General features: G+C 37.5%; 1 protein-coding gene across 1 annotated transcript; it reads right to left on the bottom strand.

Moving 5' to 3' along the window:
• Nucleotides 1–220: 220 nt before the first annotated feature.
• LOC141349262 (NXPE family member 3-like) lies at nt 221–14,686 on the bottom strand. Its single transcript, XM_073865094.1, has 7 exons — nt 14,483–14,686; nt 4,540–4,971; nt 4,040–4,455; nt 3,882–3,958; nt 2,807–3,010; nt 746–1,083; nt 221–646 (listed from the first exon to the last, which is right to left on the bottom strand). The coding sequence occupies exons 1-7, from the start codon at nt 14,684–14,686 to the stop codon at nt 452–454; spliced, it is 1,866 nt and encodes a 621-aa protein (XP_073721195.1). The 3' UTR covers nt 221–451.

The following is a 14,686-nucleotide window of genomic DNA, read 5'->3' as shown; positions in this document are numbered from 1 at the left end:
ATTATTAGATGTTGATGGCGTTTCTTTCCCATCACAGAAAAACATCACAGATTTATCAATGCAATTAAAGTATTATTTTGTTTTGTTTGTTGATCACGAAGTACAAAGTAGATGAGGAAAACTAGGACTCCGTGTACTCAACGCGCCGCCATGTTTGTTTACATTGCGTGAATGGTGCGCTGTAATTTCTGGAGTTCTGTAAAAAAGGAGGAGTGGCGTTTATCGCATTTTGGGAAAAAAAGGGAAAAAAGATGACAGAATAACACGGCGGATATTGGATTTTGCGTAAAATTAAGAATTTACTTTTAACTACTGACCTGATATAATACTGATTTTGGCAGTAACTCATTTTTTTTTAAATGCCGTTTATCGCGTTTTGGAACCAAACTCTTCATGTATATAAAATAAAATTGAAGACTGTACTTTTACCTCCTGATTGCTACTGACAAAATCATTCAGGGCAAATGAAAGAAAGCAAAATGTCAATCTCATTTTTGATGATGACAGGACCTGGATGAATGTCCTCTTCATTGTAGTGACAGGCTGTCATTTGCCAAACATCCAAAATATAAACATTAACATCCTGAAAAGCCCACCGTATGATTCTGTCCAACTGCAGAGAATACCAGTCACTGCCAAACACATCCTATTACAAAGACAGAAATACACCTTACAGTAGGCTAAATATACATATATACAAGTTTCTCTGTAAATGATTTTGTTTGATTATTATTAACTAACTTACCTTATAGCCGGTGTTGACAGTCTTGATTATAAAGGTAGTGTCTGGTGCCCGTTGTAACATATCTAGCACAGCTTTGCGGACCCTCATCACTCTGCGGGTGTAGTAATCGAGAGGATATGTTGTGAAGTGTGGCCCCAGATTAAATACAATAAAAGTGTGAGGTCCTCCAGTCAGATCGTCAATCTGATTACAGATGTAGTGAATATTAGTAACTTGTGTTTTAACAAAGCGTAGAGGAAGACCGTGAGACCTCCAGTGTAAGTCAATGTTGTTCTCCACATCCACTGCTATAAGAGGCCCTGCCTGATATTCAACATGCAGGTCCATCCACTTTAAACCTGCAGCGAAAAACACCAACAATGATTATGATGCACAAATTTGTATTTGTCATTTGATATCGACATATAAACCATGACCAGTGTTGGATGTAGTTACTAAATAATTAGTTACTGTAATTTAATTAATTTTCCCTTGAAAAAGGAAAGTAAGGGATTACTCTTATTTTTCCAGTAATTTAATTACTTAAGTGAGAATTGAGAACAATTATTTATTATACAATAATGGATTTAAGATCAAAATTTAAAGTCTAAGGTTAAAATGCATGTTTTTATGAATCCTTCTCACTTTAAATAATTTGGTGAGTTAATAAGAGTAATGGTAACACTCAAGGTCACCCAAGGTGGTTATGCAGCACGACCTGAAGCGGAGCGCCTTTACACCGCGGGTGTGCATTATTTTCAAATAATCCAAGGAGTCAATTATTCCTCTTATACCACGTTTACCACAAACATTGCTCAGGTGCCTATTTTTAAGACTTTTAAAAGGTCAGGTGTGCGGTTTACAGAAAAATAATCAAAACCCATGGAACATTTCTCAGCCAATCAGAATAAAGCATTCAACAGGCCCTACTTAAGGAGCACATATTAATGCCTGATTCTGTATACAAAAAAATTGTATTCAGTATACAATTTGTATACAAAAATTCTTAATTAATCAAGGTAATGATGTGGACTACAGAAGAGAGGTTGACGTATTTGTTACATGGTGTGATGGAAACTTCCTAAAATTGAATGTTGAGAAGACTAAGGAGTTGATTATTGATTTTAGAAGGAAAAAAGAAGTGACATTACCAGTGATAATTAAAAGTCAGAAAATAGAAATTGTTCAGTCTTAGGCCGGTGACACACTGGATGCGTGGCGTGAGCGTCTCAGCTGCGTTTCGTGTCCGTTTTTATTTAGGCTCCCATGTTAACAGGTTAGAGCTTGCAGACTGCCTGCATGAGACGCGCGTCTCAGGCGCGGCTCGAGCCGCGCGGAAAACGCGTGCTTGCTAGAAATAGAACCGACGCCTATTTTTCACGCGAGACGCAAGCGTGTTGGAAGCGTTTCCAGGCAAAATATACGTCACCAATAGCAACAGCGGCGCAGAGCGCTGCGTCAGGCAGGCTTCTGGTATGTACAGACACAGAAAACGCGACGCAGCCGCCACGCAACTGACATGCAACAGATACGCCACGCATCCATTGTGTCACCGGCCTTACAGGTATCTTGGTGTCCATTTGGACAGTAAATTAAACTGGAAGAAAAATATTGAGGCTGTTTTTAAGAAGGCGCAATCAAGATTATTCTTTTTTAGGAATTTGAGCTCTGGAGTCAGTAGGAAGCTTCTTAATGTTTTTTTTATCAGGGAATTATGGTCAGTGTTTGGTGTTATGCCATGCTCTTTTGAAAAATCACAAAAAATGCTGTTGGCCAACTTAAAAAAAGCTGTTGGGGAGTTAATATGATTTATTCGAGCCATTTCAAACCTTATCTATGTATGATTTATTAAATAGGATTTAGAAAGTAAATAGTAATAAGTAAATAAATACTTTTTGGAGGGAGTAATTTGTAAAGTAATCTAATGACATGATTGAAGATATAATTAGTAACTAATTACTTTTTTTGAGTAACTTACCCAACACTGACCATGACTGAGTCAAATTAACTAATTAAGCTCAAATCTTACTGAACCAGTAAACATTCAATGCTTTTATTTATAGTTATTTAAGAGAATCTCACTTGGTTCTGCTTCCAGCAAGAAGTCAAACCACTGTCTCAAAGAAGAGTCTCCCATCAGGTAGATGTGTTTGTCTTTCAGGCACTGTGCTATTGTTCCGGCAGTAAAATGACGGGTCCTACACACCAAGGACTCCCAAACATCATTCAGGTAAAATCCAGCTGGAACTGGTGAGTGCAAACCAGGACGACATTTCTGTGTTACATCTGCAGACAAAAGTTGAAATTGTACTTTCACAATGCCAAATTAAAGCTCCCGTTGTTCCTGTGTTTTTGAAGCTTTGATTGTGTTTACAGTGGGCAATATAAAATGTGTTCATGTTTCACGTGTAAAAAAAAAAAAAACGCTTTATTTTTTACACAATTTATTTATCTCTATAGCCCTTTACTTCCTGCTTTAATGATCTCAATAAAAGAGTTTTTGACTAAACTCCGCCCACAGGAATACGTCAGTCGCCAGCTTAGCTCAAACGGCTCTGTTAAGCTAAGCTGCTAACGAATCACAACACACTAAACAGGCTACACAATCAGAACTCGATACTTATTTCTGAAGGAGGGACTTCATATTACTGTAGGCTGTAGGCTTTGAAAGGGGAATTTTGTTAAAGAAAATATATCGCCTGGCAGTGAACTTTGAGCTTTATCATTTTGCAGGTATTATTTATGCTCTAACAGCAACATTACACACAAACTAAAGTTTGAAAAATGGGATCAGGAAGATCGTGACCTTTATATAAATGGGTTAAGTAAACGAAATGCATTTCTACAAGTCACAGTTGAAACTGATCATGTAAAGCTATAGAAGCTGACAAAAAGTTTTTCTAGCTGCAGGGTTTTTACGTTAATTAAAACCTGAAAATGCATAAAGGAATGAAAAAAATGTCCACCCTTGAAAAATCGAATTAGTTACTGTAGTGCTATCTAAGTTTCACAATATTTAATTTCATATATAGATAATCATATTTATTAAATAAAGCTAATCACAAATGCATAGAAATCCATTGATCAATTCTTTCTGACTCCAGTTATGTTGCAGACAGTGTAAATTTATCACATCAGGTCTAAAAGGTTGCCATACCAATTCGCGCTGTTTCATTGGAAGGAAGAATCTTGATTGGTGTTCTTTGTCCATTGATCTCTTTGTTGGTTTCACTCCTGTCAAAAATAACATTACTGATTGATTTTTCCCTTCAGTGTTCAAACGAAAACATTTTTAATGCGAAAAAGTAAACTTACATAAACATTGCTTCTTTGTCAGTCACACGATTGTAATACCCGCCCATAGAGTGATAGACGTACGCGCTGCATGGCAAGGAATTGGGTCTCTGACAGCGCCATTCTTCTCCACTGCGAGGATCTTTATAATCACAGCAGCAATCTCCAGTCCCCATCCTCTCCAGTCCATTCTTGTCCCACTTCACATTACAATTCACTGTTTCTGTAAACCTGGTCCCATCTGGTCCTGGTCCTTCAAAATATCCAATAAAGTAAATTCTGTCAGAATCTGTGTCTCTGTGATGCTTGAGGACCTGCACCCCTTCACTGGAGTGGATCAGACGCACAGCCACCTGTGCCTGTCCAACCCACGGCAGAAGAAAACGCACAAAGTAAGTGCCATTGAGCAAATCCACCACCTCCCCAAACACACTGGCCTGTGACAGAAAAACATTAGATCAGATAAAGATCAGTACTCAGTAAACATCACTGATACAGCAAACATGTAAGAGGTACAGTACCTTTTGGGGATTTTCGGATGAGAAAAGCTTTGCTTGAAAGAAATCTCCTCCATAACGTTTAGATTCATTGTTAAAGTCTCTGGCATGGATAGTAACAAAAAGCTCCTCTCCTATTTGGTAGCTGTCTTTCAGGTTCTGTATGATGAAAGTGGAGTGAGCAGAACTTGTACTCATAGACACATCTGTGATTGACATGTCTGGTTCAGCCCAGAAGAGTTCCTGCTGTAAACTGGAGTAACTTTCTGAACTGATTCCAATTTCAGAGTAAAATGAACTTGAACTTGACTCTGAGTCTTCTGAAGTGATTTCTAGCAGAACATCAGCAGGAGGGGTGGAGAAGTTTTTGGAGTTGTTAAGTTTGGCAAAGTGCTGACACAAAATGCTGGTTGGAGTTTGTTTCACTTCTTTACTTCCAAAGTAAGTCCATAAAACCTACAAGGTTAATAATCATACTGCTAATAAAAGTGTCATGAAAACGAATTTAAAAAGGAATATGAAATGAAATGAATACCGTGATTGAGATGCAAAGTAGGCTACAGAGCATTGCTTGTTATATACAGAAACTAAAGACTGAATTAAAGATACACCTACATGATCAGACATGATTTTCATATCCGAAGTCGGATATTCAAAAGACTTATTTCTAGTCTTACCAAAAATCCAATAATTCCAAGGAACAGGCCAGTAAACAACAACTTTAAGCGCCTCGCCATGTAAACTGTGAAATGAAAATTTGTCATTGACATAGTGTCCATTAATTAAATGTGTTACAATATTTCAAAAGAATTACAAACACGTTAAAATAAAGAAAACATTCAATGATAATAAATTCGCAACATTTCAAGAATAAGAAAAGTAAGATACACTTGATTATTCAAAATACTTAAATAACATTTAAATAATTAAATTAATAGAACAGTCTATTAGCCTAAGTTAGTCCTTTTTTTAGATAAGATCACGATTAACCAAGTCCTATAATTGCTAACCAGATGTAAATGATATTCGACTTTAGCTATTAAAAGTATCAGTAATATAGGCTATTAAAATAAAAATGATCTGCTGTTATATTTTATTTGTTGATGTGGCTCGAAGACTTCGACTGTATACAATATACTTTCAATAGGTAAGTAGCGAATATGAAAAATTCACAATAAAATCATACAAATAAATACATAATTTCCCCATGGTCTTGCATAAGTCATACATACCACATAATATTACAATAGGTACCCTGTAGTTATAAAACACTTAGAGTATAAATATTTGTTTAATTTTCCATATTCTTACCCCGTTATTACCCCAAACTTATCATATTGTTCCCTTATACCTACAAGTATGTACTGTAGAGGTACTCTGTTGTTACAAATAGGTACGCTGTAAATTCTGTTTAATTACACGATACATTGCAGGTTGTAAAATAAAGTGTTACATTAAATAGGCTATACAAAAATTTACATATTTTGATGTACCGTATAAAATCTCAAGAAAATACTTTAAAATACTTTCCCAAAATAAAATATGTTAGTAAAATAATATCATTTACATCTGGTTAGCAGTTATAGGACTTGGTTAATTGTGATCTTATCTAAAAAAAGACAGCAAAATAACTTAGGCTTATAGACTGTTCTATTAACTTTCATTACTTAAATGCTATTTAAGTATTTTGAATAATCAAGTGTATTTTTCTATTAAATTCCATACTAAAATGTTATTAAATGTTATTTAAGTATTTTGTATAACTTACTGTATAGTCTGCATGTTTCGAGGTTCATTTTGTTACTTGAAGCCATGTGTAATGACATTCAGGTATCAGTGTTCATGAGTGACATTAAAATCTGCGTCATCATGTCTTTATCCAAACTGGTTATTCAACCTGCAATTCAAAGATTTTAACAGCATCCCTTGGAGCTGTAAAACTGACACCAAATGGCTGAATTCAGAGGGGATCATTTTCTAAAAAACAATGAAATCCTTCTCAAAGAGTTCACATCTGATTCCAAGACGACAACCCCACTGTTTGGAGACAGAAGAGTCACACCTCACCAAGATTACTCACATCTGTTTCTTGTCTCCCCGTCTCCGTAAAACCTGATAAGTTAAGTTAACTTAACTCAAACCATTTACTGTAAGTTTACTGTAACAACATACATAGTACTGTGTACTTAAATATAAGTGTAAATGTATCAATATATATGTTCACAGTACTCATATGCAGGGTTCTGAATTAACACCCGCCAACCCGCCAAATGCGTGTTAAAATTAATTTTGGCGAGTGGTAATAAAAACTTACTAGCCAGTTTGGCTGGTGATGCATGAGGCATTGCATGAATGATACATAAAGCACTGTTCTCAGACATTTATCCCTCTGGCAGTACTTCCTACATTTCCCATAAATACTGTGCCGTAATGCTACGTGATAATGCTTCATACACCTGTGGCAGCCACTGAGGCAAAGAACAGTATATACAGTCTTGTTCAAAATAAAGCAGTACAATGTGACTAACCAGAATAATCAAGGTTTTTAGTATATTTTTTATTGCTACGTGGCAAACAAGTTACCAGTAGGTTCAGTAGATTCTCAGAAAACAAACAAGACCCAGCATTCATGATATGCACGCTCTTAAGGCTGTGCAATTGGGCAATTAGTTGAAAGGAGTGTGTTCAAAAAAATAGCAGTGTCTACCTTTGACTGTACAAACTCAAAACTATTTTGTACAAAAAAAAAATTTCTGGGATTTAGCAATCCTGTGAATCACTAAACTAATATTTAGTTGTATGACCACAGTTTTTTAAAACTGCTTGACATCTGTGTAGCATGGAGTCAACCAACTTGTGGCACCTCTCAGCTGTTATTCCACTCCATGATTCTTTAACAACATTCCACAATTCATTCACATTTCTTGGTTTTACAGCATTTTTGATATCACCCCACAAGTTCTCAATTGGATTAAGGTCTGGAGATTGGGCTGGCCACTCCATAACATTAATTTTGTTGGTTTGGAACCAAGACTTTGCCCGTTTACTAGTGTGTTTTGGGTCATTGTCTTGTTGAAACAACCATTTCAAGGGCATGTCCTCTTCAGCATAGGGCAACATAACCTCTTCAAGTATTTTAACATATGCAAACTGATCCATGATCCCTGGTATGCGATAAATAGGCCCAACACCATAGTAGGAGAAACATGCCCATATCATGATGCTTGCACCTCCATGCTTCACTGTCTTCACTGTGTACTGTGGCTTGAATTCAGAGTTTGGGGGTCGTCTCACAAACTGCCTGTGGCCCTTGGACCCAAAAAGAACAATTTTACTCTCATCAGTCCACAAAATGTTCCTCCATTTCTCTTTAGGCCAGTTGATGTGTTCTTTGGCAAATTGTAACCTCTTCTGCACATGCCTTTTTTTAACAGAGGGACTTTGCGGGGGATTCTTGAAAATAGATTAGCTTCACACAGACGTCTTCTAAATGTCACAGTACTTACAGGTAACTCCAGACTGTCTTTGATCATCCTGGAGGTGATCATTGGCTGAGCCTTTGCCATTCTGGTTATTCTTCTATCCATTTTGATGGTTGTCTTCCGTTTTCTTCCACGTCTCTCTGGTTTTGCTCTCCATTTTAAGGCATTGGAGATCATTTTAGCTGAACAGCCTATCATTTTTTGCACCTCTTTATAGGTTTTCCCCTCTCCAATCAACTTTTTAATCAAAGTACGCTGTTCTTCTGAACAATGTCTTGAACGACCCATTTTCCTCAGCTTTCAAATGCATGTTCAACAAGTGTTGGCTTCATCCTTAAATAGGGGCCACCTGATTCACACCTGTTTCTTCACAAAATTGATGACCTCAGTGATTGAATGCCACACTGCTATTTTTTTGAACACACCCCTTTCAACTAATTGCCCAATTGCACAGCCTTAAGAGCGTGCATATCATGAATGCTGGGTCTCATTTGTTTTCTGAGAATCTACTGAACCTACTGGTAACTTGTTTGCCACGTAGCAATAAAAAATATACTAAAAACCTTGATTATTCTGGTTAGTCACATTGTACTGCTATTATTTTGAAAAAGACTGTATCTAGGTTGAATTTAGACTACCCCACCCTGGGAATTTCACCCAGAGAATATTATCCCCACTCAGGTTCACTACTAATGACAGAAAAGCATGGAGACACAAGTATTTATAAAAAATTACAAAAAGGGTTTTATTATAATTAATGATAAAACAAACACACACACACACACACACACACACACACACACACACACACACACACACACACACACACACACACACTATAAGACAAGCAAGACTCAGTTTTACTTCCAATTCGTCCATGGAGGCCGCCCATTAAAACGGATCATTTCTCTAACCAGCCTCGAAACCAGGGTACAAAATTGCCTATTACTTATTGCTTTTGATGTTTTTGGATGTAAAAACCATGCAAACGTCATGAGTAGACAACAGTATAAAACAATAAAAACGACAGAGGAAGGGCACCTTTTACTCCTTCTGCAAAACAAAATATAAAGGAAACAAAAGAAGGTAATTTAAGGTCTTATAATCTGGACCTAATCTCCAATGAGGGAATACGTATACGCAGATAATATGCAGGAGGAAATGAAGCACAGCAGTATCACGACATTGTGTCAGTAGTATCAAACTGGCCTACAACAAAACTGCACAAACTGTAGTTCTCCGTAATTGTGGGGCCAGGCACTCAAAAGGAACACGCTGGAAACGGTAACAACAGCCTGCAGCCTAAAGCAAACAGACGAGCGTCCCCAAAGACGCGCACGTTGAGCCTAAATGCAAGGGCAGGTGAATGACGTCACCTAACTCAGAATGGGTGTGTAGCATAATGAGCTTTCAGGTCATTATGCTACAGACCCATTGGCTGCGCGCAGTTTGCCGTGAAAGTAGGGCGAAAACCATGGAAAGTAATGGAGCGTGTCCAGCAAAACACAAGGAAGACAGAACGTGCCCCAGTGTAAATCTTTTGTGGGTGTTAAATCTCAAGTTTAAATTTTAGCGGTTAACTACTGTAGTAATAGCGGCAACACGGATCTATATGCAATGTAGTTACCCAACTTACGCTTGTAAAAGCAACGCAGCAGTTGCACTGACGCATACACCCAAAAATCCATGTCCGTGCGCGTCTTTGGGTTCATCCACGAACTGTCAGGATTCTGCCATCGGAGTCTTGCTTTGTGTTTATGTTTTAGTATGATGGCAGGGTTCTGACAGTCTCTTATTCTATGTGGAGGCTCATGGCCTTGTATTTTGGGTCATGTGCCTCTGGTGTCTCGTCTCTTGTCTCCGCCTCCCGTTCTCCCAGCTCATCATTTAATCATTACCCTCACCTGTTTTCCCCTTGTTATCCTGTTTAGTTTCTCATATTTAATGCCCTCGTGTTCTCAGTCCTGATGGGTATTGCACAAAAGCAAGATAAGGGATTAAGCTGGGATTTTCCATTTATCCTGGCTGAATTTAGCCCTGACTCGGTTGCATGAAGGGAGGCTAAATTAATCTACATTAAGTTACTATGGAGATTTACTCTTTGCAGCTAGCCTGCTCCAGAGCAGGCTAACAACCAGGCTAAGATTAATCCTAGTGATTCATTTTTCGAGTTCGCCTCACTGACAATAAAGTGGGACTGCTAATATGCGTGAGTGGCGTGCTGTCCCGGGGCGAAGGTTCCGAGCTCGGGATATACCCCCCGAGTTCGGAACGTTCGTCCCTTGACAGGGGAAGGAGACCCGGGCATGGGGCGTGCCCTGACCCGGGTTATCCCCGGTGCTGAGCTAAATGTACGTAGTGAGGCGAAGGGGTGCAGGTGGGTTTGCGGTAATTTTCCAGAGAATGAGGGTAAGGACTCTATGATTATTTATAGAGCTGGTACTAAGTTGTTGAGTTGATTAGTGATTGCTAACCAGCCGCGTTCATTGCTTAATCATCAATAGCCAGCCGTGTTCATTGATTAGAGATTGAGAGCCGGCCGTGTTCATTGATAGTGATTAAGAGCCAGCCGTGTTCATTGATTAATGATCGAGAGCCAGCCGTGTTCATTGACTGATCAGCTCCTCCTAAACCTTGTTTAATATAAAACATCATTTAATTCAAAGAACTTTATTAATCCCAGGGGGAAATAGCTTTAATGTTACAATTATAGAAAAGAAAGAAATTAAAGAAAAAAGAAATAAAAACATAATTGCCCATCAATGATTTAAAAATTAATAGATAAGAAAAAAAACTATAACTTTTCCCATATTAAAAAAAGGTAATTTACTTCAATAGTGAATTGTCCCAGCACTTACAAAGAGGAGTTAAAGCAACACTATGTAGTTTCCATGTAAAAATGACTTACAGCTCCCCCATGTGGTTGAAAAGCGCAACAGTGCCTGGTATCAGACACTCTTCTGCAGGCAGGGGGAGGGGCGGGGCTGTGTTTCCTACCCTCCACCGCCACTTTCAGAGTGTGCTTGTAGCGGCTAGGAGGCTGCTCAGGTTGCAGCAACAGTACAATTTGTCCAGTTAAAAGTTGTTCTATCACTGAAATAATTTTAGAGACATTATTTAAAGGTAAAAAAACTACATAGTGTTGCTTTAAAGAGCCTAATGGCCACAGGTATAAAGGATCTTCTAAAACACTCAGTAGAACCCTATGTAGTGGGTGAAAGTGTCTATAGTTTTGACAGTATTTTTCTCTCAGCCACAACATGAACAGAGTTTAGCTGCATACCAAGTTCAGAATCAGCCCCTCTAATTAATTTGTCCAGTTTTTTTCTGTCCACCAGACCACTGCATACAAATTTATGCTGGACACCACAGACTTATAAAACATCCACAGCATAGTATAGCAGACTATACCATTTCAGATTAATCAGCTAGTTCCTCTGAATCCTACTAGATATTCATGTGTTTTAGTCACTTCATGGTCTTGCATCAAAATACTAGATATACTGTCATTTATTTAGTGTTATTATTAAGACTGCTGTCAGGTTTGATGAATACATTTATTAATGCAGTTGTTGAGATAAGAAATGGCGGATGAAGTTGAAATGCGGTTTCAATTAAGCACATATGTAGACTAGCATTAAGGCATGAGAAATACTTGATTGAGAGTTACGGATTCTCATGTGATGTAAGAAATGTCAGTCTAGCACTGAAATCACTTCCACAAGACTGCAAATAACAGTAAGAGATTACTCCATAAAGTGTTACATTAGGGCAGTCACAGTAGAACAGGCATTCTTTTGTGTTACAGCTTTCCATATTGTCATTGGATGCAGTGGATTGCACCCACCCCTGTGGCAGATATATGAGACTTTTTTAATGTTAAACTTAGTACAGACGATAAAATATGTCAGCAGACACTACCTTATGTGTAGATTTATTTCTGCAGTCAAGTCTGCAGCATGCAGAATTTCTTAATCTTGATTTTCTGAAAGTGATGGATGGTCCAAATTATTATGCACATTATATTTTTGTTTGTTTTTTAAAATAAAGTCAGCAAGTTTACAAATTGTATTTTAATCTCAATAGTGATATGACAGTGTGCCTGTATTCTATTTAAATACATCATTTCACATATTTAAAATCTTAAAAGATACTTTATTACTTAAAAAATATGCAAATTATGCTTTTCCAAATTATGATGCAAAATGCACTTTATCAAAATTCAGTGTGTTAAAATAATCCACAAAACAGATATCTGTCAAATGTGCTGCATGGACAGATAATACTAATAAAAAATGTAAATCAAATAACGTATTTAACACAAGTTACATAATAATATCAGCATATTTTTGACAAGACTTTAACTCTCCCATTCATTAAACTTGTAAGCTATAGTTTCTGTCTTTATTTCACTTGAATATGCTAGTATTGCATCCCAGAGTTGATGTTTGAATATGAATTATAGCGCTGTCCACCTCACACATCTTTCATATAATGATGCTCCACAGACTGTTTATAGGACTAAGGTTAAAGGATGATGTGGTAATACCTTATTTTTTCTTATTTTATGCCCATATGAATTAAAATGGTCAGTGGGGCTTTTTTGCAGCATGCTATAGTGTATTATCCTGCATGAAAGTAAATTAATTTTAGAAGACATGACCCCCCCCAACACACATTTTTAAGGTACTCTACATATCTTCCAGATGTCCTTTTGGCCCCCTCAAGGGACCTACCATCTTACTTCCCAATATTCCAGTCCAAACCAGCCTTGTTTGAAAATTGTGGCTATTCACCAACAATACAGAATATACTATTCAGTGTATTATGGCATGTTGATTAATAAAACTGTTTGAAAACTTCATGACACTCACAGCAAATGTAGTATTTTTGGAAGCTTTAGTTTGTGGGGTTGAAATCCACTTTTATGTACTGAAGGATCTCATATTGAGGGCTTCGTGGTATTACAGAGACACCAGCATGTTTGCTTCTTAGCAGGTGGCATTTTCATAATTTTTTCCTTAAAAATGGTCATATGGTCAAATCCTGTACACCAGGTTTTTATACGTTTATGAGTTTTTATACGTTTTTGCATCAGTAATTCTGTGATCGATCCCGTGGTCTGTTTAAGAATTCTGTGAACGTGCACTTATACTATGCTAGCTACACATGGCTTGACATACATGCACGTTCTCATCCTGGCTTAGCAATCGTGCAACAGCCTTAGCCAGGATGGGCTGATTAAACTAGGTCAAGCTGGGCCTTTGCTGTTATCCTGGCTTTCTTAATTCTACTTTTGTGCAATACCCCCCTGTGCATGTTCGTCTTGTATTGGTCAGGTGTGATCTTGTCAAGTGTTTGTTTCATTGTCAAGTTTAGTTTAAGTCATCTGTTAATATTTCGTATTTCATGTATGTTTGCTCCCACGTGGGCTTTTGTTTTGTCAGTGTTAAAATAAAAGTGTGTTTTTTGTTCACCCCCTACAACGCCTGCATTTGGGTTCATCCATCCGCAATTCTTCACACGAACAACCGCATTCAAAAGTCCAGCTGACCACGCGATTGAGTAAGCTTCTGAAAACATGACGAAACTAAAGTAAGTTTCTAAATAATAATGATAATCTTATTTTGACTCTATCAATATTGGCTCCTGTAGATGGACATCAGAAATGTTTTGTGCAAAGCAGGGAAAGGGAAGCAAAAAATTAGATGAGTTTAAGGGAGGTAAGACAAATTAAATCCTCACCCAGTGAGGTCTCAAACATTAAAGGATATATCTCAGGAAAACCTCGGTCAAGACAAGTCTATAGGATTGCATTGTTGCTGAGAAAATCAACACATTTATGTCTTATACTGTTCTGTATTTTCAGATATGAAACTAATATTTAGTTTACTAATATTTAACTCTAGGACACTACATAAACACTAAGCAATAACTATGACTGAGATTATTTTAGTATAGCATTTATAAAATCACTGGTTTCTTAAAATACTGTAAAAATATATTAATCATTGCTATCATTGAATAATGTTGAAAATATTTCTCTGCTGTCATTGTTTCCAAATATTGTATGCCATTTATGCCTCCAAACAGCTTAATAATGTTAGGTATGATGAAGATGATACTTAAATAGTTTTAATACATATGTATCTTTTGCAGTACAAGTTGCACTGTAGAATAGTGGATTAAGCAAAGGACATTGTATATTTTCCACATTGTAAATGTTTTCCTCTGTTTCGAGGAGATCCCAAAACACCCCAATGACCAGACAGACGAGAGATACAAAATTTAACAAGGTTTATTAAATAAAAGGGGAGGGGGAAAGAGGGAATCTAAAAAAAGCAACTTCTGGAACCAGGAGGGGGGGCTGACGTGGATACGCTGACATGTCCTCCTGGACTTAAAAGGGGGCGTGGAAGGAGACGTCTCTTATTTAGCCTTGTGAACTGCAGGTAAGAACTCCAGACTTGACTTTCTCCTCTCACCCGTGAACTGCAGGGGATGTACTCCAGACCCTTATTCCTGGACTCACAAGAGGGCATAACAGGTAAAGGTATACAGGTAAGTATGCAGGTAAGTACAACAGCTCTTGGCTTCAGGCAGACTTGGCTTCTTTTAGCTTTGGGCATACAGGAGGTTTTACAGGTGAATACTGGGCTCTTAGCTATGGGCAGACGGGAGGCATACAT

Source organism: Misgurnus anguillicaudatus, unplaced genomic scaffold, assembly GCF_027580225.2.
Source record: "Misgurnus anguillicaudatus unplaced genomic scaffold, ASM2758022v2 HiC_scaffold_29, whole genome shotgun sequence".
NCBI classification, from domain to species: domain Eukaryota; kingdom Metazoa; phylum Chordata; class Actinopteri; order Cypriniformes; family Cobitidae; genus Misgurnus; species Misgurnus anguillicaudatus.
This window is presented reverse-complemented; position numbering and strand designations above follow the sequence as displayed.